Raw genomic sequence first — 27,252 nt, forward strand, 5'->3', positions numbered from 1 at the left:
ATGGTATGATGGGTAATAACGTACTCCTATTATTAAACCTTAGCGGAATGATCCTGAACATAAACGCCTCTAAGTACAGTTGATTAATTACCAAAACAAAAGTTATTTATACGCCCTAAATAGATTTATGGTATCTTATTTACATCTATGGTAGCAAATGTATGGCTCTGGTATCAGTATATATCTCTTATGAACAACACTATGACAATAAACAAATAATATAATAATAACGTAATGTACACATACAATAAACGTTCAGTTGGAGTAATAATATGATCCTGACATTCCCGACACAGTTAATAATAATGATGTGATTTCATGAATATAAGTCAAGTAAATGCTTGAAACTTGTTTAGCCCTCCCACCGTTCATAACAGAACCGTGAAGGTTGTAAATCAATCTACCTATAAATTTAAATAACGAAACCGTTACAATATATATGCTGAATCTTTTAGTGGATTTAGATATTATATCTTGGGACCCATTATCAAATTATTCCACATTGATGTCCAAAGGGTCCAATATAAGAATTTGTTTGATTTTATAAATCATTGAATTATTGGGGTTATTTGATATGCTGAATATAACCACGAATTTATGGTTATAGATAGACCAAAATGGGTAAATTTCCCAAAAAAAATCTGAATAACTTGCATAGTACACACATCTATATCATGTATATTGAGTACTAAAATATGCAGAAAACTATAACATTTAGCTGATAAAGTATGAAAATACGATTGCCTACACAGCTCGTACTCATTAGAAAATACGAATTATTGGAAGAGAGTGTCTTTCTTATATCCTCATACAATACACTATTATTCAATTTAGATTAAAATGTGAGCATTGAATAAAAATCTGCTACATCACTGAAGTCGTCTTTATTGAGAGCCAATATGAATATATCATCCAAATATCTAAAAGTATTGTACAATTTTTGTATCAAATGTTGTTTCGATGGGTCTTTGCTAATTTAAGTCATAAATTGTAACTCATAACAATACAAAAACAGGTCCGCAATAAGTGGTTCACAGTTAGTCTCATTGGAATTCCAATAACTTGAGTCAACAAAATTTCGTAAATGAAATAATTGTAAGGTGTACATGTCTGTCTTGCAGGGCTCAATTGACCTTTGACCTCATTTATGTGTTTCATTGGTCAATGTTATTTTTTTCATAGTTTTCAGGTACATTAAGCAATAGGTCAACTATATTTGATGAATTTATTAAATGTTAGGTGAACATGTCTGTCTGACAGGGTTCATTTGACCTTGACATCATCATTACTATTCAATAATGATTAAAAAATAAGCAGGCGAGACATTTCATCGTGTGCATTCTTCTTTATAAAAGATTGAAAACTACCAACATATTTTTAAAATTCTAAAAAACTAATGTAAATCAAAACAATTTTATTTATCAACAGCAACAACTGTATCAGTGAAGATATCAATGATTATCAAACATAAAAAGTGTTTCATAAATAAATCTGAGTGTTGAAAATTGTATATTTTCTGTCTAAATAAAAATTCTAAGATTTTCCATATTATTTATCAAAATAAATGTCATACAAATTCAGACTTTCTGAATAATATTCTGAACAGAAATCATAATATGGTCAAAAGACTAGCATGATTTTCTATCTGATTATTTTCAATTTTTTAATGAAAAAAAAACAACGTTCCATTTATCATATGAAAAATATAATATTTTTTTGAACATTTCAGACTTCTTTTGTTGCTTAATACAATTCATAAGATTACATGAATTAAATCAATACTGATTTATCAAAAAAGATTTTTTTCTACAAATTTTTCCACCAATCAATGATGAAAACAATCAGAATTTCACATACATGTTTAAATTAGAAATAGCATTCTGATAAAAAGTCAAGTACTTTAAATGAGCAACAGAGCTTCACTATTCAGATCTAGTTCCAGAACTATACAGTCAAATTGGAAGCTCTTAATTCAACACAAATAAAAATTTAATATGCTTGAACAACAATAATTGGTAATACTGTAATGATGAATTTTAATGAATTAAGTACAAGTCTAAAACTGGAATGCTTTAAATCCTATTAGTAACAAATTTAACAAGATGCTCTGCAGGGCGCAGCTTTAAACGACCGCAGAAATCCAACACTGAACAGTTTGGGTAAGTATAGACACAACATTCACGCTTGATACAGCTCTGAATTTGGATTGTGATCAAATTTTTGACATAATATAGGTTTCTGACACAAAACATATGTCCTGTTCTTACAATTCTATTGTGAAATAATGTGCAATTAAAGATATCTTCTTGAAACTTTTCAAAAGTTTGAAAAAAAAATTGAACCCCTTAAAAAAATTGGACCCCCCCCCCCCCCCCCCCCCCCAAAGGAACCAGGTGCTTCGCAGGGCACAGCTTTATACGACCGCAGATGTTGAACCCTGAACGGTTGGGGCAAGTATGGACACAACATTCAAGCTGAATTCAGCTCTAAATTTGGATTATGATTAAATAGTTGGTACAGCATAGGTTTCTGACACAGAATGAATGTGGTCTAATGAACTTAAAATATTTGTTTTGCCTTTGAGCAATTCACTATGCTGTCGAATATTAATCGGATCCTCTCAAAAAAATGTTTGAAGAAATTTTCTTTTTATATATGAAATCTGAAATGAGAAAATTTTTACCCCCCTCTCCCCCATTTTTTTTTCACATCCCCCTTTCCCTTTTTCCAAACCCCAATATAACAGTATTTGTTAAAATTTTGAAGTTTGTTCTGTCAGATTCAATAGATTGCAAATAACCATCTTGAAAATAAAACAAATCTTGGCAAGAAGAGAATGTAAATGAATAATTATCTATTCTTAAATATCATGCTCATTTTCTTAATAACAGTTAAAACTGTATCTTTATAAGTATGCTTAAAGCCACAAAAAACACAAACCCTGAATCACTACCTTTTTTATATTCATCTTAAGCAATGCAATTTTATTTAGAGCATTGAGATTTTGATTTTTTTTGGTTAAATCTAAATATTTTTAAAACTGATAATGACAGATGAATCAAAATGCAAGAAAATTGAAGTAAAGATTGGAAATCATTAATTTACTCTCTTGGTATTACAAAACAGCATGTTAAGCATTATACCAAGACAAAAAATATTCATGTACTAAGCTATTTAAATGACAGTCACATCTCCTAGTACTCAGTTTTAACAATCGACATAAAAATATCATTTTGGCATATCAGTTATCACACATTATGCTTCAGTTGTAACTCAGCTATTGTATAAACAATAAGTCTAAAATTGTTATTAAAGCCCTTTGTTGAAGTAGACACAATCATGTGGACTTGATGCGGAAAGTTTTTCTTGCAGTTCTTTTTCAATATGGTTTATACTCATGGAACTGTAAAAGAAAAGTTTATATACTTATTACATTTATAATCAAGCATTCAAATCATATTTATATAGAAAATCAATTTACCCAGAACTTCAATTGGTTGATTAAGTATTCTAAGTGTCACTATATATTACCATATCTTTTGGAGTAAAGACTAGTGGCACTATCTACATGTGGCAATGGAATATTTACGTTTTCTTCATTCACACATGACTATCTTATAAGCACCTATTTGATTGAATGCAAGCAGTTACATCTGGAACCAAAGGAAATCGGTACCTCATGAATATGAAATCCTGCTATCCTTGGCTAGCAAAGATGAATGGCATAAAAAAGATTTCGAGAGAAAAATCATGAAAATTTTCACAGGTTTAGGAGTTGGTTATAAATGTGTACTGTATTCATTGTGTGTATGACAATTTCCATGTCATGTCAAAATTGGACCAAAGTCATTTGAATGAAGAAATGAAATATGAAGTAGCAGCAGTTGCATGTATAAAATATAGACAGAGCGACTTTCCACTTCCTATTTTAGAAATCAGGCAATACAAAAATATATAAATATGGGACAACATATTCAATTTTTCTCTTCATTCAGCAACATTATATCTGCATGGTCAGATTACTTCATTTTCTTCATTTTCCCCAGATTGATTTTTATAAATGTGTAAGGGAGATAACTCACCATAAGTAAACAGAATAGGTATAGAAAATCGTGTTATTACAGCTTCTTATTTTAAAACAAGGACAAAAAGTTTGAAAACAAACACAAAACTGTTTTTACATATTTGGAGTATAAGTTAATTGAGTGTAATTTTACATAACTGTCATAACCATCTTTTAATTAAGAATTGAATGCTTCTTTTTGTAAATTTATTGGAGTGTAAAAGCGTTGACCGAAGTACATTTTGTATGAAGCGCGGAAGCGCTTCATACTAAAAATGTGCGCACAGTCAACGCTTTTACAACCCTATAAAGTTACAAAAAGAAGCATTCAATACTTATAATTACATTCTTTAGCTATGATCATGAAAAGACGAATATTTATAAATTTTGTATATTATTCACCTGTGCACTTTATTGTGGGACCACGTGCTATCATGAATGAAAAGTTTTATTGACTGATGCAATTGCTTACGGAATAACAAGTGATGTGCCGTTAGCCAATCAAAATAAAGTATTATAATGAAACGTACATCTAATGTAATTATTTAGAAAATAAATTATCAGTGTGTCATAATAGATAATATAAAGATTTAAAATAAATGTAAGATGTGACAAAATAACATACCTTTTCTGTGGAAACAATGCACAACACAATGGAGTGGCAAACAACAAACTGAAAATAAACAAAAATAAAGTATCTAGTTTTTATCTAGCAGCAAAACAAATATGAAATGAAATTGTAATGACTAGAACAAAGTTGTGTACTCAATATATACTGATTATCAGGATTATGTAACTGTTACTTTAAATTGTCAGCTGTCAGTCAAAATATAAAGATTGATCACATGTTTTAAACAAAAAAGTTTTAAAAAAAAAGTGTCATATGTATGGACCAGATAATTTATTCATATAAAGAATTAGTTCAGATTTAACTTACAAAAATCCTACAAGTCCTATTTGCACTGGAGCATTCAACCATGGCATTCTCTGTAAAGAAAACAAAATAATATGACTAAATATCCATTTGTTTATTTGTTTTTTTAAATACGTTTCCCTTTTCTTACTTCATAAAACTGTAGTGCATATAATTGTCATTATTACTTTTATAAACATTTGCTCTTATATTGAATCAATTGAATCGCAATAAGAATATGAATAAGAATACTTAAATAATCCAATTATGGACCCTTGTGGGTTTAAAATTCATACAATGATTGCAATGATTTGTGTTATAACAATGAAATAATAAAATAAAATACATCACAATAGTACACTGAACACCTGGAATAGAAATTAATATGGGAGACAATCAATTTATGTAAGGATTATTCCCCTTTAAATAGATATGGGGTTTCGAGCTGCATAAAATGAAATGCAGCACCAACTGATTAGATATAAAAGTATTTCACTCCCACAGCAACCAATTACTAGATATTTATGTATATATATTTTTTTATAATTGCAAGAATATGATAAGCACCTCAAAAATTTGACTGCAGTTTATTATATAAGCATTTACATATAAATAGATGAAATATGCATGCACATAGATGGAGTAATGTGTATTTAATTATTTTTTTTAATTTATAATATATACTGATAAGCTAAAAGAGATTTAGCCATTTATAATATAACAGCTTTGCATTAATCTCTGAACGAAAAACATGCTCTAATTTGAAGGTCAAATACTAAATTAAATTCTATGCAGCTCATATTCTGGATCTGTTTTCATGCTATCAGTACTTTTCATTCTAGCTATAACTTGAAAAAATATTTTAAACTTAAGAGAAAATTATATTTGCCAATATCCCTAATACTCCATTTGCCAATTACCGTTATGGACCCTGTATTTAGAGATCCCTATTTAAGTTGTCTCCCTTATGAGGGACATTAATTTTTAATTACAATGGAGAGCTAGCAGAAAGAGAAAATTTACCTGTGCGTAATGTGAGTAATCTTTAAGGGTTTTCAAATCTTTTAATTACATTAATTTGTTGGCTGAACGCTTAATACTTTTGACATCAGAAATTATTTTTCATGAAAAGTGAGTTAAATTGCCAATACATCACTTTCAATTCATCATGCTTTGCATTGTCAATAGCCAATTTTGTCCAATATAGAACCAATCTACAAGTGACAAAGGGAGGTAATTCATGTAAAAAGTGTGTTATAACAGAATCAAATCGGTAATTGGCTAATGGACTATTATGCACCTCAAATGAGAAACACAACTATAAATAGAATATGAAAATGATATTGCACATGATGCTATTTCAATTATTGACTGAGCTTAACAAATTGTACTTTTTTAAAGAGCAGAAGAAAAGATGTCAAAACTAGTCTGTGGAGTAAGTTAGTGTTGGTTCACATAATTTATGAATAACACTTATTTATCACATATAATAAAAACAAATATCATATTAACTTACCTTCATGAAAGCTTTGCTTTCCAGAGCATGCATTATAAATGGTGGGGTTACTGTAAAATAAAAAAAATATGTTTATATAACTATTTTATCACAATTTCACAATACAGTTATGAGATTTACAAATAAAAGCTTCATTGACATAATACACTATGTGATCATTTAAATGACTAGGACAAAGATTCAGTCTTCTTTACTACAGTTCACCATATGATCCTGTAAAACACCAAATTACTTCATCAAATCTATAGAAACAATCCCAGGGCATCATAAACAGAACTTTTAAAACTTCTCCTATGCCTCATTCACCTGCATGTGTCACTGCACTCATGACCTCTATTGTTAAAGAGAAGATTTTTTTTAATGTCAATTATAACATATATTTTATATTTTGTTAGTATCATTCCTAAATGACACATTGATTGATTGATTGTTGATGTTTTACGTCACTTTTAAGCTCCACTTTTGGGCTTTTTTGTGGCAGTCAGTTTTTATGGTTGGAGGGAGCCGAAGTGCCGGAGAAAACCTGACCTTCCATAGGAAAACTGACAATCTGAGTTAATTAAGATTTGAGTAGAGTGCAACCACTAGAGTGTGGTTAGAACTAACAACTTCAGTGTTGACTGGCTAGTGAACTACTTAGACCATTTTGCCACCAAGGCCCCTACATGTCACATGTTTCATTACAATTACTGGAATAATAAAATTTGTTTCAATATTAAAATGTAATACACTTACACATTCCAGGAGCTGCCATACAAATTCTAGAAAACAGAACTAATGCTATGGCCTTTTCTGCTGCCTTTTTAGATTCTCCAACTCTGTTGCCATCAGCATCATACACAGGTATACCTTCTAATAATTCCCTGTAATAAATACAAGTCATGCGTGTATAATTAATACCCTGACGTATCATCAGCACATGTTTTTAACTTTGTCATACTTTTAAAATCTTCAGTAAAATATTAAATCACTATGCCCAAAAACAGTGTGTTTACCTGCCAGGTAGTTATTTGTGGTACTTCACCTTAATGAAATTTCGTAAATTTTTTAATTTCTGAAACCACCATCTGATGAACATTTAAATCAGATATTATTTCTACTAATGGAATCTATGACTGTATTCACTCCTTTCAACAGTCTACTTTCAGTGTTGATTGAACTACAAAATTGCTACTCCACTACCCATATGCATTATACTTACGAATTGCATGTTCCTAGGAAACTGTTTTAAGGTTATAACCAGAAATGAATAGTCAGATATGTTTTAAGGTTATAACCAAAGATGAATAGTCAGATATGTCTTAAGGTTATAACCAAAAATGAATAGTCAGATATGTTTTAAGGTTATAACCAAAAATGAATAGTCAGATATGTTTTAAGGTTATAACCAAAAATGAATAGTCAAATACTGGAAATATACAGAGCAACTAGCAATGGTTAGTCTCAGTGACAAAGCACTGTAAATTAAAATGTTGGCATCTAAAATGTATGCATAAGCAGTTTCATTGTCACGATTAACACTTTTGCAATGTAAGTTCTTTACCTTACTAAAGTGTGGCATTATTCATTTTTATATCTGACCGTCTATCATCTATGCTAAGTTTGAGCAATTGAATGGTAGTTAATTCTTGAAGCATTGAAGCTGCGGTCTTTTTTTTAAAATAAAGAATGGTGGTCACCTGTTTCAAAGATGTACGTTTTTGCATGCCCAATAATAGCGGGAAATCAAGGTTGGTTATTTACCCTTGGGACCAATATCAATATCAGCCCTTGAAAATCCATATTAATCCCCAAACTTTGAATTCTTGTAACCTATCAATTAAAAACTATTTATAAGTTGGTTATTTGCCCTCTGGGTCAAAACCCATATCGTGCCAAGAATTTTTTTTCTTCAAATTTTATTAATTTTTTGTTGAAACCATTAAACATAATTTGATATTAACTCTCTTTTTTCTACAGCTTGAAAATATGTCATAAATAGATTATGACATGTCATTTTCCATATGTGCCCTGGTATCAGTCCTCAACTCTTATCAATCCCTCTGGCTAAAGCCCTCTGGCTCAATATGGGAGTCTAGGGCTGATACCAGGGCCAATATGGAAAATGCCATGTTATAATCTACAAGTATTCACCTACTTCTGATCATTGGTATGTGTACCCAGTTGGAAGCAGTTATTGATTGCCCTTGAAAAACCTACTTCACATCATAGGTATAGGAATAGGTATATAGTAAGCAGCAGTTATTGCCCTAGACTTATCTACTTCACATCATTGCTTTACTGTTAGCAGCAGTTATTGCCCTTGAAATACCTACTTCATGGCATAGGTATAGGTAGACTGAAAGAAACAGTTATTGCCTTTGACTTACCTAATTCAAATCATTGCTTTACTGTTAGCAGCAGTTATTGCCTTTGATTTACCTACTTCATGTCATAGGTATAGGTAGACTGAAAGCAAAAGTTATTGCCCTTGACTTACCTAATTCAAATTATTGCTTTACTCTTAGCAGCAGTTATTGCCTTTGATTAACCTACTTCATGTCATAGGTATAGGTAGACTGAAAGCAACAGTTATTGCCCTTGACTTACCTAATTCAAATCATAGGAATAGGTATTCTGTTAGCAGTAGTTATCATATGCCATTGACTTACCTACTTCTCATCATTGGTATATTAATACAATTAGCAGATGCCACAGCAATAAAAGGAACAAATCTGGAAACAATTGGTGGAAATCTCTGTAAGTAAAAGAAAATTGTGTAAAAGGGCAATAAGTCCTTTAGGGGTCAATTGATAATTTTGATCATATAAAACTTATTGGTAGATCTTACTTGCTAATGCTTTTGTTTTTGAGATATGCAAAAAACTGCATTATACCCCATTTTTAGCCGTAGTTGCCATGTTTTTTGGCAAAACAGAAAACAAACACATTCTTTATTCTAGTTACTCTAAGGATCATTCAGATTAAGTTTAGTTGGAATTGGTTCAGTAGTTTCAGAGAAGAAGATGTTTGAAATATTTCCCACCTTAAGGACGATGACGATGGAAGGTTACCGACAAGAAGTGATGGCAAAAGCTCACATTTCTTTCGGAAAAGTCAGCTAAAAATGAGTCTCAACAAAACATTTCTTGACTTATAAAATATACAAATTAGAGAAGTGGTAAATTAATGTAGATAAAATTGCTAATAAATATTCAATGTCATTCTCATATAAGCCCATGAATTAATTTTAGACATTTTAATGAATACTGAGAGGTTCTGAGTTTATTTGTTTTAACCCTTTTCAAATAAATTCAAAGTTGTATTAAATACATTAGAATGTAATGAGGACACGTTGATGAGTAAATGGCACAATGGTTGTGATCCAAGGATGGAAAAGATGTTCAGCTTTTTTCAGATAATTGTATGAAGTTATGAATGTATGTTTGATTGTTATTTGTTAGAAATGTACAAGTACCTTTACAAGACTCTTTATAGTCATAGCTGTACCAATAGCACCTGCTGAAGCTCCTACATAAGATAAGCCCAACTGTCTGAAATAATGGTTATAAATACTTATTTGTAATACACTGCTAAAATCCATTATCTGGCTAAAGATGTGACAATTACTTTAAAAAAAAATAAAAAACATGTTTTTGCAGCATGCTTGTTATCAACTCATCATATTTGGGTTCAGTTCTTAATTCTCCAAGTAGTCAAACCAAACATGAAAATTAGTATTTGCTGCTTTTATTCTTAACAAACAGCATTCCAGATTAAAGCAAAGACAGGCTGGTTTGAAGTTAGAATATTGTGCTGAGTGACATTTCTACCTGTTATTGCCAACCAAATGGAAGTTTACCAGAGTGGTCTGCTCTTGACCAAGGTATTTAAACTTTTGTAAGTTTACCTGTCCCATTGAATCAATACAATAGCTTTCTCTGTTCTCTGTGTAGTTTATTCATTTGGGACTTTTAATTTTTTTCTAGGAGAAATCTATCACTCATTGATTTATTTACCTGACCCAAAAAATATCCTCTTTGTTGGTTAAAAAACATGTATAAACTTGCATAAACTGCATGTGATACAGTATTTATTCAATATCAATAATATATTTAATCAGTTCAATATAAACATTAATTCACTTATAAAAAGTTTATTTCTGATTTTTTTCAATACTGTTCTAAAGAATATGCATGTTTTTTGTGGTTGTTCAGTTATAAAGAATGCATTTATGAAGATTTTAATCTAAACATTATCATTTTCAAATTTTAATTGTGAACACACTAAAAAAGCAAATTTTAATAGGTAAAATATTGAATTTGATCAGAAATCAACTTTTGATTTTCAAAATCAGTGTTTATATCAAACAAATTGAAAATGTGTCACATGCAGTTTTGTATTTGTACATGTATTTTCATCATTGACAGTTCAATCTTTTGTTCAGGTAAATTAATCAATGAGTGATAGATTTCTCTTGAAGAAATTTAAAGGTCCTGGCTATCGTTTCACAAAGAATCGTACGATTTATGTTTACGATTGAACTTAAGTTAAGCGTAAGATTTTACCTACGAGTGTTTCACAAAGGTGATCGCAAACGTAATGAAAAATTTGTAAGGGTTCCGAGGAACCCAGTGTCTCGCCTACTTTTGCTGAAAATCACAGGCTCAACAAAAATGAGGAAAAAAATCAAGTAAAATTTTCCTCTTGATACTATATATCTTTTGATTGTAAGAAGCTTCTGTCCAAGTTTGGTAAAAATCCAGGATAGAAAAACTAAGTCCATTTTTAAGTAAAATAAGTAAAATACAGATACACAGGTACAAAATATTAACAAAATTTCCTTCTAAATACTAGCTTTTGATCATAAACAAGCTTTTGTCTAAGTTTGGTACAAATTAAAAGAAGTATAAGAAGGTTATTAAATTAAAAAAAAAATTAACCACAGAGTGAATGTGTTGTTTCCGGGCAGAAAATCTAAGTCCATTTAAAAGTAAAATACGGAAAAAACAGATTTTGGTGCCAAATTTACTTCTGTATATTATCTTTTAATCATAAACAAGCTTCTGTTCATGTTTGGTACAAACCCAGGATAGTTGAAGAAAGTTATTAAAATTTTAAAAACTGTCTATAAAAAGAATCGTTCTTTCAAAATAAGGAAGAAAATTCATACTATCGTATTTTGAAATAGTTATCAGTTTTTATGTTTTATGTTTGTATGGTAATTAGGTTTAGTGAGGTTAACATGGTAAGTGTTCAATCTAGTTTAAGAAATTTTTTGCTTTTATTCTATTCGAAAAATTGACTGGTGCTGGGTTTTTTTATTGCACGGTCTGTTTTTTGCTATTGTTGGAGAATGATTAAGTCATAAAAAAAACAGTCAAATTCATTGGGACTTTTTTTACTAGTAATTATAACATGTATGAGTATCTTTGAATGTTATTATGAACAGGTATAAAATGTGTTAAGCATTGTGATAGTTTCGGATGCGTGTCTAGGTTTAAAAAAAAAAGGAGGAACCCACTGGCAAGACAATAATAAATTATGGAAATGTAAAAAGTATATGCATATCTTTATTTCATATTTTATAAGGCTATGCAATGCATTTGTTACTGAATTATCCAACAAATATAATAGCCATCAGGAGATTAAACAAGAGGCTCTCAAGAGCCTGAATCGTTCACCTTAATTTTTTTGGTTAAATCTCTCATCAATGATTATTTTGGCTTTAATTTTATATTTAAATGTTCTTTGAATCGTCCTATTTTCTTCAAAAGCAAAAAAAACTAAATCATTTTCTCCTATGTTCTATTTTAGCCATCTATAGGAGCTATGTTTCTTGACATTCAAGGAAATAAAATATAAAATTTATACTAGATACTCTGAAACTCATTTAGCCTAAGTTTGGCTGAAATTGATACAGAAGTTGCAAAGGAGAAGATTTTTTTAAAGTAAGTCAACATGATGAACAAATTGTGAAAAAAATCTTTAAAGGGCAATTACTCATTAAGGGGTCAATTGACAATTTAAGTCAAATTGACTTATTTGTAGATCTTACTTTTGCTTAACATTTTTGCTATTAACAGTTTATCTGTATCTATAATAATATTCAAGATAATAACCAAAAACTGCAAAATTTCTTTAAAATCATCAATTCAGGGGCATTATACCTGAAAAACCAGTTACCCAATTCGGCTGAAAATTTCAGGACAGGTAGACCTTGACCTAATAAATACTTTAACTTCTTGTCTTATTTGCTCTAAATGCTGGAATTTTTGAGATATAAGCCAAAAACTGCATTTTACCCTGTGTTCTATTTTTAGCAGTTTTAGAGGAGAAGGTTTTTTTAAGTGAGCAAATATGATGAACAAATTGTGAAAAATTGTCATCAAAGGACCTTAAGGGGTCAATTGACAATTTTGGTCATATTAACTTATTTGTAGATCTTACTTTGCTGATAATTTTTGCTGTGTACTGTTTATCTTTATCTTTAATAATATTCAAGATAATGACCAAAATTTCCTTAAAATTACCAATTAAGTGGCAGCAAACCAACAATGGGTTGTTTGATTCATCTGAAAATTTCAGGGCTGATAGATCTTGACCTAATGAACATTTTTACACCATGTTAGATTGCTCTAAATGCTTTCGTTTTTGAGATATAAGCCAAAAACTGCATTTTACCCCCATGTTCTATTTTTAGCCATGGTGGCCATGTTTTTCACAAAATGGAAAATAAAACACAATCTTTATTCTAGATACCCTAAGGATAATTCAGCTAAAGTTTGGTTGTAATTGGTTCAGTAGTTTCAGAGGAGAAGATCTTTGAAATAGTTTACGACGACGGACGGATAACGACGACGGACGCCAAGTGATGGCAAAAGCTCACATTTCCTTTTAGGAAAGGTGAGCTAAAAAGAATAAAAGCATACATGTCTATTTTTTTTTTATCTGGTGATTGTAATTTTCTGGCCCAAATTGCTTATTCATTTGGGTCATGCTTATTTTTTTATTTGTGTATACATAAAGGGCAAATCTTAAATCCCGCTGTCTCAATTTCTTCACGATTGGGCTATGATCGTGAATTCAGTGTTACTCTAAAAAGAGATATTACAACATAAGAGGGTTGTGGTGTGGTTTTCTTGTAATTCGTATTATTTAATTTGTAAAATAATTTTTCTATAATCTTTTTAAATTTTGTTCATTATTCTCTAAGCACATTATTCACTATCCTTGTTTTTTCTGCCTCTTTTTCTCTTTTTTTATCAATTTTCAGTAATGTTATAGCCCCTAATATTCTATTTTCTATAAACAGACCTTCATATAACTTTTTTTAATTACAGGACCACAACTTGTTTCTAATCATTAATGTTGAATTAATAAATCGATGCATTTACAAGAATCAGTTAATGCATATGTATCCATAGTATGCCAATCCCCGCTCGCACTTTTATGTGTAATTTTGCATGTTTGTTAAAAATTCTCTGCATAATGGTCATACGCAATAAGTTTTACTTTGATGCGATCACAAAGTAACTTAAAACAAAAATTTAACAACATGCACGCCTAAACAGACATTTCATTGAAAACTGACTACTGGTATGGAAATCTTGGTAAAACCACAAGTGGTGTTAAGGGTCGTTTTTTTTTTTAGACCTGTCACCATTTTTATTTATGTTTTCATGATGTAACTGTCTGGAAATCGTGACACCTTTGTATTTATTTTTATATACAATTAAGAATGGAAATGTTATTCTGTTCGTAGCAACATGTATAATGGGGATGATAAAGGTGAAGAGAACATTTTTACATCAATATGGTCCGGGAACAATAACATAGTCCCTAGTGTGGACAGTGTGTTAGTTGCCATTTTTTTTATTTCAATGAAATCTTGCTAGAATTACAGATATCGGAAAGTATTTTTTAGTCCAAAAAAATATAGGTTCCCATTGCTTTTCTCAACGTAATGTGTACCTATGTCCCATGCATGGGGGAAGAATGACCCAATTGATACGATATTCCCATGCTTGCATTTACTATCATGATTTTCTTGATAGAGGGTTACTGCTCACAAGGAAGCTATTAAACCAAGAGTTCCAAATGGTGAAGTTGCAATCATCCCTTCGTAAATTTTACGAACGCCATCACGAGTTGGTTGACCGTTATGGAATAACCGTTTGAGGAGAGTATATTTATCTGAAGCTGAATTGAGTGAAGGGAAATGTCAATGAGACCATATAATAATAATATTTTTGTCATTTTTTTTGTATTTGAAAGAGAGTTGATTTTTTTTCTTTCATTAAGGTTGGAACTTGAAAACATAAAGAAATTCTAATGTTTCCTTTCATCCACTTGATTACTTAAAAATAAGAATCTCGACACCTTAAAAAAAATTGAAAATGAATAAATCGTATTTAGGATTGGAAAATGTAGAATTTTTATGCCTACAACATTATATTCTTAATTTGAAAAAAGGAATTTGATAAGTATTTTAATAAGCATAAACAATCCCATAATGGCAAAGTGAATTATTATCATAGTTTTCAAACCTAGAATTATTAGAAAGATCCAAGGAGGTATAGAGTACAATTTTTGGACTGTTATTTGTTTTAAAATAATCGTAATATATATACAAAAATGTTTATTAATGATGAGCATCGTCCTCTGCTGTAGTTTATAACCGCAGGACATGCATTAGATGGGAAAGGAGGGATGGGTCTTAGGATTGTAATTTAAAAGCTTGACATACGTATTTATTGTTATCTTCATAAAGTCCGTGTGAAACATGAGTGATAAATGCAGTAAACTATTAAATAAACTTTAATAATTTTCTTTTATGCTGAGTATTTAGTACACAGTTAGGTACATGCACCGAGTGTATGCCCAGTTTGAATTTCAGAGCAAAAATCATTGATATTTCAAAATTGTTGAAAAGTTGGCAGCATAGGAAGCTTACACTACTTGGCAAGATTACTGTTATTAAGACTCTTGCACTTCCGAAATTGATTCATTTGCTTACGTCTTTACCCAATATAGGTCAATCCATGTTGAATGAAATCAACAGATTATTCTTTAATTTTATATGGGATGGAAAAACAGAAAAAATCAAACGTGATACACTGATTGCAGATAAAAAGGAGGGAGGTTTGAAAATGATTCATTTACAATCTTTCAACTTTTATCTTAAAGTCGGTTGGGTGAAAAGATATTTTGCAAATTTGAATGGGGACTGGCAAAATATTCTTAAGTTGATATTGAAAAAATTTGGAGGTGCAAGATCTTTTTCTTTACAAAACTTCAAACTTTTGGAGATTGGAAATCAACTCAGCAATCCTTTTTGGAAAGATGTCTTTCAAGCTTTACACTCATCAAAACCACATGTTAAAACTGATGTCAAGGAGTGTCTCTCGCTTGATATCTTGAATTTTGTGAAAACAGAAGATTTCCCATTATATAACAGATGGGGAGTTGCTGGTGTGCAAAACCTCTGTCACATTTTTGATAATCAAAGGAGAGATTTTTTCACATTTGATCAGATTAAACAAAAAGTACAGACAAATAATTATATGCACTTTTACAGTTTGATATCAAATATCCCTATGGAGGTAAAACAGTGTATTAGGGAAAACACTGACACTGACTTAGAAAATTTTACTCCACAGGATAATTTTTTGGAGAAAATTACTAGGAGTAAAAATATCAAATTCATATATAATAATCTTATTGTAAAATGTGCACATCCTCCAGATGTAAAATTTTCAAAATGGGAGGATGAGCTGCATTCTAACATTGAAGACTGGAAGAAATACTTTTGTATACTTCAGAAAGGTTGTAGAGATACATATTTGTATAATTTCCAATATAAGTTTTTACATAGGACTATTCCTACAAATACATTTTTATATAAGATTAAAATCAAAGATACAAAGTTATGTTCTTTTTGTAGATGTGAAGATGAAACTATTGGACATTTATTTTATGATTGTCAAGTGACATCAAATTTTTTTATATTTGTTTTGTGCTTGTCTGAAAAATTTCTATGTTAACATTGAATTTAACAAAAAAAACTTTTTTCTTGGTTTTGTAGAAGAAAGCTTATTTTTAAATTTTCTTGTAATTTTTGCCAAAAAATACATTTATAAATGTAAGCTAGACGAAAAGCTTCCAAATGCAATTGAATTAAGAAATAGACTGAAAAACTTTTATAACTTAGAGTTATATACAGCAAGAAAATACAACAAAGTTTTTGAACTTGAAAAACTTTGGGTCCCTATGCTTATTATTTATCCTGAATGGTAATCTTAAACAACAAAATTTATATCAATCTATATCTTTTTCACCTATTTATGGAACAGAGCAAACAACATGTAATGTATGCATAGCACATGTAAACTTTTTTTTTTCTATTATATAATGTAGATATTTCTATATGAAGAGATTGTGAAAAAAGAGAGAAAGAGTCTCAGAAAGAGAGAGAGAGAGAGTGAAAGAGAGTGAAAGAGAGAGAGGGGAAAAAAAAAGAGATTTTCAAAAAAAATATATTTTTGATTGTTTTAATCTTGATAAAACAATAGTCCTATGTTGTTATATATTTGAAACCCTGTACAACCTTAGTCAGGTGGTGCTGTAAGGGTGATGTTAAATCCTGACTATTGAAAAAATAAATAAAAAATAAAAAAAAAAGGTACATGCACCGTGGTACGACGTACCACGACCCCCTCGCTATATATGAGGGTGGTAAAGGGTAATTTTCGTGAAAGTTTTCTGCATTGTTATTTCACATATTTTCGTGTTTTGACGATTTATTTATCGTTTTCTCGTGTTTGGCTCCATTTGCGTGCTTCGTGTTTCCCCTTATTACTCTTACGTGTTTCATGTCTGTGCTCTTACTTTCTCATGCATGTCCAGAATTTGATTAAAAAGTCAATGTGTTATAATACCTTCTCAAACGTGTGTAAACTTATAGAAATTGATGTATATTGTTACCATTCTACTTTTGCAATATGTATGGTATTAATCAAATTGCTATGAATAATTTGTTTTTTATCAAATAAGATGCAAGAAGCGGATGCTAAAAGGTAACCGCAAGGTCTTCATGTTCATTACTAATGGCTGTATGATCTCCAAGAACAGCTGGGTAAAACTTCTGGTACTAGTTTACTTACTATAAATGATCTTATTTCTCGTGCTTCATTTTTCCAGATTTTTATTTTTCGTGCTATATTTTTGCGATTTTTAATTCACGTGTTTCCCGTGTTCAGTACCCCCCTTTACCACCCTCATATATATATAGTGCTGTGCTAGCCCAATTACTTGTTTTTATGGTCAAAATTTGGACTTCATGAAGTAAGATTCTGCTTTTAGTTAAAGGAAAATAAAGTCAAATGTACTGAGAAATACGATTATTTCAGGAATTTAAAGTTATAGTTACTTATGATTGGGACAAAATAACATAAATACATGTATTCTAACCATCCAATGAAACTTATTTTCTTTAATATAATGTAATGTTGTTGTTTTTAACAAATTATCGACAGGTTTAGTGACTTTAGTCACTACGATTTGACTTATGACTGTCTGATAACAATCGTAAGTTTAAAATCAAACTTGCAAAAAAAATCGAATTATGATTGTTTATGAAATGGTCAAAGACTTACGATTTGACGTTCCACTGACGTACGATCTAAGATTGTCGTATGATTCTTTGTAAAACGATGGCCTGTTGAATAAACTTCACAGAGAACAGTAGCTATTGTATTTGTTAGATGGGACAATAGAACTTGCAAAAGTTTAAATGGAGAGGTAACTTGCAGGTGAATCTATGGAAAACTATCATAGGGTTCGCAATAACTGTTACCTTATGCACCAGCATGATGGTATGTCAGCCTAGTGCAAAGCACGGCTTATATTCACATTACAGTAACAAAATTCTCATCTTGATTTTGAATATGCATTTAAATTTGCAAGTGGACATAAAAAGCCATTAAATTCAACTTTCATTCATATGAACTTAGGTAGAATTCTGAATTCTCAAACGTAAGAAGAATTTTTCCATTAGAATGTTTTAAAGCATTGTTTCATTGATTATCTTCATTCAATGATAAAGAAAAAAACATTTGTATTATGAATCAAACCAAAAAAAAGTATAAAGTATTGTAACTTACTTTTTAGATATAGGCTCATCTCCACTTCTGTTTGTGTAATTTACTACAGCATTAAAACTCTGATTAAACCATTGCCAAAATATGATGCCTTGTGGGGTCCTGCAATATATCAGATTTACTTCTTAATATCAAGGTTATCCTTGTGGTGAGTAGATTTCACTCTGTCTGTTTAGATGTTCTTTCTTGGTATTTTTTTATGCCCCATTTATGGGCATTATGTTTTCTGGTCTGTGCATCCTTCTGTCCGTTCGTTTGTTTGTCCGTTCGTCCCGCTTCAGGTTAAAGTTTTAGGTCGAGGTAGTTTTTGATGAAGTTGAAGTCCTATCAACTTGAAACTTAGTAAACATGTTCCCTATGTTATGATCTTTCTAATTTTAATGCCAAATTAGAGATTTTATTCCATTTTCATGGTCCACTGAACATAGAAAATGATAGTGCAGATGGGGCATAAGTGTACTTGGGACACATTCTTGTAAAATTTTTATTGCTGTTGTTATGTAAGTTTTGTTTTCTTCGATGATTACAATTTTAAAGATTGTACAATAAATGATAAAAAAATCGTCCAATTTTCTCATTATATCAACAAATAGAAAGAAACAATTTGCCATTGACTTCTTAGTTAGAGAAAATAAGCTTCAATGAACGTGACATTATAGTTGTGTGTTTGCATATCTAACATTTACAATACACCTGTACATCAGAAGAAATATGGTTCTGACACCTTAATTTTTAATGATTTGAATATCTCTTATGAGATAATATATTTAATGTGAGAAAAAAACTAGAAAGCATAAAACCAGTTCCTCTTTTTTTAAATCAATTTAATGCAACAAGTCAGACTTAGTGTTTACATAATTGAGAAATAGATAAGTTACATGAATTTTTCAAATCTTTTTACCAAAAACAAAATATTGTATATATATGGAATTTATTTATGTTTCTATTCATTACCAAATATCAATAAAATCAACCAAATCATGTTTAGTTCAACACCAGTTAAACTCATAGTATCAAACATACAAGCTCTAACAGAATTCTGTTGTAAGTGGGATATTTTTCTCATCTGGAAAATGATGTATAAATGGGAATTTAATGCATTAAATTGGAGTTTATACATTTTACGTTCATGTCCTCATCATCTTTTACCTTTTCTCATCATGTGTTCAATATTAGCAGAAACTTTAATAAGTTATTTTTGTCTACAGAGATAAGATAAGGATTTGACCAATCACATTACAGATGGGGATGGGATAGATTAGATAAGGATTTGATCAATCACATTACAGATGGGGAAGGGATAGATAAGATAAGGATTTGACCAATCACATTACAGATGGGAAGGGATAGATAAGATAAGGATTTGACCAATCACATTACAGATGGGGAAGGGATAGATAAGTAAATGATTTGACCAATCACATTACAGATGGGAAGGGATAGGTGATAATTTTATAAAGCTTGTTGCAGTTACAGCAGCCTTTTTTGTATCTCCGAGATTTAAATTGACCCTCCCGCCATCCCCTTTCAGCACATGTTTTAATTGGGGCTACTTGTTCAACAAACAATAAGAAATTAAAAAACACTATTCACTAAGAACACCAGACCAACATAATTTCAGGGAAATTATTTTCCCCCAATTCATTTATACATATTTAAAATTATTAAGTACATTTGTACACCTGCTGGCATCTACCGCAGGATCTATTTTTATTAGCATTAGGTCATCAGCTGACATCTACCGCAGAATCTATCTTTATTCGCATTCACCTGCTCGGATCTACCACAGGTTCTCGAAATTAGTTTTGTCTGCTCAGATCTACCACAGGCATAAGTAATATATATGTTTTTGTATGTTTTGTCTGCTGGGATCTACCACAGACATAAGTTATATATTTTTTGTGTATGTTATTCTTCAGAAACTGTAATGAGTAGCCCCCTAGAAAGCCAAATGTTACATCAAGGTATTAATATGTAAATGTTTTACTATTTAGTATGTTTTTTTTTCATGTTATATGAAAATGTTTTAGCTCTTAGTGAGTTTTAGATTTTGTTCTAATAAATAGTTTAGTTTTATATCTTATCTTAGTTATATACAGTAAGTAATTGTAGTTTGGGTATATCTTGGTTTGCCAAGATTATTCAGGACCACAAGCGACGGAACACACACTATCAAACAAACTGGTGCCCTTAGTCGTTGGCAGAATGAATCTTATTGATGTTATATTTTGGTTGTTTTATTCAAGGATCAAGCTATTAGATATAAGAAGATTTGGTATGAGAGTCAATGAGACAAATCTTCATAGTATCAAACATACAAGCTCTAACAGAATTCTGTTGTAAGTGGGATATTTTTTTTTATCTGGAGAATGATGTATAAATTACAAAATATCAATAAAATCAACCAAATCATGTTAAGTTCAACACCAGTCAAACCTATTAACATCAGACATCTGAAAGTAAATACTAGTAAATTTTTTAACTTTTTGGAACATTTAAATTCATGGTTCATCTGTATCTACAAAATCCCAAATAAAAATGAATCCATGTTATCAGTAGTATAAAAATCTAATCTAACTTACTTGTGAAATGTCATCATACATCCAGTGATGATCATATTCATGGGAACCTGAGCTGACATCCTTCCTGCCCAGAACATTTTCTCCTTTGTATCCGGATGGTAAGCAGAATCATATAAATGTTTTGCCTGCCACAACTGATCAGGTGATACATTGAGTGCACCTAATGTGTCACCTTTTCTAAAAGTAAATAATACATTGAAAAACCATGAAATTGTAGCATAACTGTATATGTTTGAGTAAAATATTTGAAAAGAGACTTCATCCATAGGCTAAGATCTGCATATTACCATTGAAAAGGATTAGCTTGGTGGCACAATATGTTATCGGCTTATGTTCCTCAGACTTAAATCTTGTAATACAAATAAAGAGACCAAAATCAAAATATTGCTAGCTTGCTAGCACTACATGTGCAAGGTCCTTATCATTTTATAGTCTATAGATATATGAGACAATATCTGAAAATGTCTAATTTTTGGTATGGGAAAAACCAGAAAAAATATGTCTTTTAAACCTGTATTTTAATAGCTCAAATCAAAGTACACACATTTAGGATCTAGGAACTGTTGTCTGTAGTTCAAACAATTGTGAAATAAGGTAATAGTTGTAATTTTAACAAATGGTACAAACAAATTCCAGTTCTTACCTGAACTACCAAAGTAAATTTTACAAATCTTCTAATGGGAATAAGAAATAAGTTAAAGATACTATTTGTGGTATATCCTATAAAAAATAAAATGCCAATTATCTATTTTAGCATTTTCAATGCAAAAGGTTAAGAAATATACTAAAATATAGTCTGATATGTTGGTAACATGAAAAAATCATGAGTAACAGGACAAATAATGGGACAGTGTTGGTAACAGGAAGGATTTTTTTTTTCAAAACAAGTGCTTTATTTCATAGTTTAAGAAAAATACATCATTTCAAATTGGTCACAATTGGAAGATAATAGCAAACAATGCCATTTATCTTTTGAAAACTGTATTTGCAAGATGGAAAATCTGCCTAGGTAATGAAAAATTCTAAGATATTCTTTTCTGTTACCATCTACTATACTTGAATTGCACAATGTTCTCTGCTCTTATCAAAAGTCAAAAACCTGTTTTTTTCATTCAATATACTATATATTATGTTGAGATTTATTTAATATGAGTTCATAACTTATATTAAATGAAATGGTTGGCATATATATAGTAGATTGACTTTGTGATTCATCAGTGAAATTATCTTTACATCCTTCCTTATGGCTATGCTGTTACTTTTTATCAGGTAACATGACAGAATGTAACAGAAAGGACTTGCACAGTGCTTTTTGTCCTTTTATTCGAATTGTGTTGAAGTTTACTTCCATCTACATATCAATTTAATAAGATACTATAAAAACACATGTACTGTTATAATGCTGACAACGAAATATTCTCAGAAGGTACACAAAAAGGCAGTAACAGGAGAGAACAACAATATTAAGGTTATCCTTCTCTAAACTAAAATCTTTAGGGAGTTGGGATTGTCCCGACAACAATGATAGTCGTGTCATATACCATTATGTAGATAAATTCATTTAAATTTACAGCATATTAAGTTTAAGTAGGTTTGACAACCGAGAAATAAAAACAAATAACGGGATTTTGGGACTGGGTGTCATTTTTCAAAAAATTTAGTTAAGTACCTTGTGTTATATTAAGGTATATAGAAATTTTTTTTTGAGACAAGTGCCTGTGCCTTATTCCGAAACTGTTGGGACCAAAACTCCCAAAATCAAATCCCAACCTTCCTTTTGTGGTCATAAACCTTGTGTTTAAATTTCATAGATTTCTATTGACTTATACTAAAGTTATAGTGCGAAAAGCGAAAGTATTTGGACGACGATGACGACAACCATAAGACGACACCAACGTGATACCAATATACGACAAAAAAAGATTTAATTTTTGCAGTTGTATAAAAACATGAACAAAAGGTCTAGTCGTAATGAAAAAAAATGTTTCTACATTGAATATATATGTACATTAAGATTCACTAAAAGTCATCTTCTTTTCCCACATACAATGATATATGTACATGAATAAGAGACTCCTGTGGATTCATTAATATTTGTTGGATACCAATTTTCGTGGCTTTCGTGGGAAAAGGTGAACCATGAATTATAATGTTCAACGAATAACATATTTTCAATAGGCCTTATATACAGAGATTGGCAAAACCACGAAATCAAATATCCACGAATATGCAAGTTTTCAGCATTCCACGAAAATTGATACCCACGAAAATAAATGAATCCACAGTATTCTGAAAGAGTGATAGATTAAAATATCAAAATACTTGTACAATACTTAATATTGAAATAATCATATAAAAAAAGGTCAATAAATATGCAACACTAAGAAACTTGTCCTTCCCCCAAAACTTGTCCTACTCCCCCAAACGTGTCCACATCAACGTCAAAGAACTGCAAAACATGTCTAGTTGTAAAAGGCGTCTAAGCCTGTCATTTGTATAAATGCCCATGGCCAAACGTGCCTATTCTCCCAAACATGTCCATATCAAGCTTTTTTCTTTTACTTGAACTATCATTCGTGTGTTTATTATAAATATGTAGGTTATTGTTTTTTATTATTGTATACTCATTTTACTTTTTCATTAAAAGATAAAAAAAAAAATCACTTTAAATGCCTTTTTCTCTGAGCATTAAAAGCTTTGTAGCATTCACTTTTTATAATGTGCCATCAGTTGTATTTTGGAAGGCAACATGTTTTTAAAATTTCAGCAACTTTTATTTTAAACAGTATCTATACCATAACAGATATTGAAGTAGTGTCTTACTGAAGTCATAAACAAATCAGTCTTTACTCCCATTTATTCTTTTTAGATCAAAATCCCAACTAGTGTTAATCCCAAATAACCATAAAAAAATAAAGCCAAGTCTTCAATTCCCGGTATGATAATAGAACCTATCTACAGTATATATCGTTAACATGATGTTGTTCAAATACCGAATAAAATATTTGGCACTGGATGTTATGTCTCTTCTTCTTGTGTCTTTAGTGATGCTTGTTACCTAAAATTAATTTTAAAATACCAGAACTGTTAAAAAAAGGGAGGTCAATTCGACTGAAAGCCTGCCATGCAATATTCTTGGAGTTTATTAGTACACAATAATTTACATAGTAAACGATTAATTCAACTGTACTAAAATTATTTGTATGTCGGCTCTTAATGAGCATGCAATACTTGCAACTGGACAATAAGCAATTTCAGAAAAAAGTTCATGCATATGCTACAGATTCAATTTTCAGTAATGATAATCATTAACAACCAGCATTGATCAAACTAATTCTTATAAATGATCACATAATCAACTGTGTCCCACATCATAGAACTGCCATGAACGATATTGATGTCATTATGGACATACATGTAAAAAGACGTGAGACATTCTGGCGTTTAAAAGTGGACAAGTTCAGACGAATAACAATTATCGGACACGTTTTGGGGTTATGAAATCGGACACGTTTGGGTAATATTGCATATTATGGACAAGTTTGGGTAATATTGCATATTTATGGACACGTTTGGGGGAATCAGACACCTATACATGTAGTTCTATATATATTAAACTTATGTTCTCTATATAACACCTACCTATATCTTTCTACCACTGCTTTTGCATCCTCTAATTGTTGTGAGGTTGCAAGTATATTAAATGGATTGGTTGTTATAATAAAATGCCTGGCTCTACCAGTAAATGTTCCTTGATCATACCGAGGTTGCTCTAGGTTAATTCTTTTCTCAGTCTGCATTATTCTGTATAGAGAAACATGACATTTTAAATTGCTGATACTGTTTCTACAATTCCTAGATTTGTTTATGTTCATGATATTAAACAATGTGATGTCAAATTTGACTGTGCTTATCCAATAACCTCTGCGGTTGTGAATTACCTATTGCCTGACCAGTTAAAAAAATTGTCAATACAATTTGTCCATTTAAATTGTACAATAGGTATAGTTAGAGCTATTTTGAACAGGTGATTAAACTCTCTGATTTAACTACCTCTAGATTTTTCTTAACTTCAAAAAGGGATATTGTAACATTTATGGGTCATCGTAAATTCCCCTTTCTCTATTTTTAGATATCATAACTTTAGTTGTCCGGTAATTTTTTTTCGTGGGGATCGTTTTTCTAGTGCTTGAGACTAAATGTCCAGACTTGGATATTTAAACCTCATCAGGGCAGTATTTCTTTAGATTGGGGAAAACTTTCTTATTGGTATGTTGAACTTTTAAATTATTATTTTATATTTTGATGTTTGACCTAAATATTTAATTCTCAACATTTGATATATTTCTTTTCTGTCTTATATTCAAACAGTTCTAAAATTTTAATGTTTCGGTTTCAGAAAAAAATTAGAGAAAATTGTACGCTAGCTATGAGCAAATACATTGCTTGGCAAATCGTCATCACTGGTCATTTTTTTAGTTTTTTTAGGTTTCTAAATATTTATTATGCCTGTCATTTATTGAATTTATTGTTTCGTTGTATTGTCAGACTGCTGTCAGAAGTCCTGTTACGAAAGCACAGGCAGAACCCTCTCTACCAGTAACGTAAATGGCTGAGCTAGCAGGGTATGACGTCATAAGACAAATTATGAATTCGAATGAAACATACTTTTACACACAAGCACACATTTGCAACGTGCAAAATGGAATTGTACAGTATGCAACACTGATGTGCACATGGCTGCATCAATTGCTTGTGATGGCTGCTTAGAGTGGTTTCACTAAAATGCGTCTGACTATATCATGCTTCCATAAACAATATACAGGATTTGTAGAAACTGACATGCATTGTAAATAAAAAAAATAAAAATTGTATGCAATATCGCAAAATTCAAATAAAAGTTTTCAAGTTTTATTTTGCATTAATGTATATCGCAAAATTCAAACAAAAGTTTTCAAGTTTTATTTTGCATTAATGTAACAATAATGCAATGTAACTGTAGACTCCAGCCATTTAAAAAAGGGGGTTCCAAACCCAGGACAAAAAGGGGGTCAAACTATATGTCCCCATTCAAATGCATTGATTGTCCAAAAAAAAATAGGGTTTCCCCTGGATCTGCCACTGCCTTACCCAACACTGCATTCCATCAATAAGTCTCCAATGTAACAATGATTATTTTATTATTGTTACATTTGAGGGGGGATAGGACCTTTATCAGGACTCCGGGATCAAGTGTTTTTAAGCTTTCGGGATTGACCCTTTTGGGATCCGGGAATTCTTTTTCAATTTTCGGGACCTCAGGATTTCATGTTTTTAAGTCAGGGATTTCAGGATTTTGTGTTTTTAAGCCCGGGAATTCGGGATCAGGACCCCTCCTACCCTCCCTCTACATTTCAATGTAACATTTATTTGTAGCCAGTGCCAAAAATGAGGCAAATTGAGCAAGGGTAGACAAATCTTGTTTTATGAATATCTTTCTCTCCACAGCTTAAAAAATCATTGGCATAAAGGCAATTTAACACTTACTTATAAAAAAATCATGTGGTATTATAAAAAAAAATATGTCATTGGTTGAAGGTTTATAAAATGATGCAATAATTCATCACAGTCTTGTTCAATGAAAAAGATAAATATACAAGATTAAAGGTATGTTAAATGTACTAAATACTGACCTGAACTCTGATTTATATCAATATCAAGTTGTCTAGTATTTACATTTACACCTGTGATGTTGCAACTGGAGGTGTGTCCTTGGGTGGTATGCTGATTGGTTGTCTATGTATCCACCTTCAAGTTTGCTTCGTTAGAGAATCAACTATTAGTGCATAGTTAAAATGTTTATGATTTTTATATATAATTTGACTTAAATATTTTCGTAAAAAATAACTAATTATTAGCTTTGGTCGTGAGTTCAACTATTTTTACTTACAAAATACAAGATGAAAATTACAAATGCAGAATCTGAGTCTATATTGACAGTCGTCTGTCGGGTAATATCAAATCCAAGTTTTTTTTAAGCTTAAATTTATTCGTCTCTC

General features: G+C 30.7%; 1 protein-coding gene across 3 annotated transcripts; it reads right to left on the reverse strand.

Annotated features, from left to right (window-relative positions):
* Positions 1–2,372: 2,372 nt before the first annotated feature.
* On the reverse strand, positions 2,373–27,250 carry LOC134715502 (sideroflexin-1-like). 3 transcript variants are annotated; one of them, XM_063577708.1, is made up of 12 exons: positions 27,144–27,158; positions 26,887–27,012; positions 24,857–25,018; positions 21,215–21,391; positions 18,636–18,734; positions 9,950–10,025; positions 9,144–9,229; positions 7,228–7,355; positions 6,493–6,542; positions 5,001–5,050; positions 4,689–4,736; positions 2,373–3,403 (listed from the first exon to the last, which is right to left on the reverse strand). In XM_063577708.1, exons 3-12 carry the CDS (start codon positions 25,012–25,014, stop codon positions 3,310–3,312), a joined length of 966 nt encoding a protein of 321 aa, XP_063433778.1. In that variant the 5' UTR covers positions 25,015–25,018; positions 26,887–27,012; positions 27,144–27,158; the 3' UTR covers positions 2,373–3,309. The 3 variants fall into 3 exon arrangements, with proteins under 3 accessions (XP_063433778.1, XP_063433779.1, XP_063433777.1); XM_063577709.1 differs by lacking the exon at positions 26,887–27,012 and having other exon boundaries at positions 27,144–27,250; XM_063577707.1 differs by lacking the exon at positions 27,144–27,158 and having other exon boundaries at positions 26,887–27,081.
* Between the last annotated feature and the right edge of the window lie 2 nt (positions 27,251–27,252).

This window comes from Mytilus trossulus, chromosome 4 (genome assembly GCF_036588685.1).
Source record: "Mytilus trossulus isolate FHL-02 chromosome 4, PNRI_Mtr1.1.1.hap1, whole genome shotgun sequence".
NCBI classification, from domain to species: domain Eukaryota; kingdom Metazoa; phylum Mollusca; class Bivalvia; order Mytilida; family Mytilidae; genus Mytilus; species Mytilus trossulus.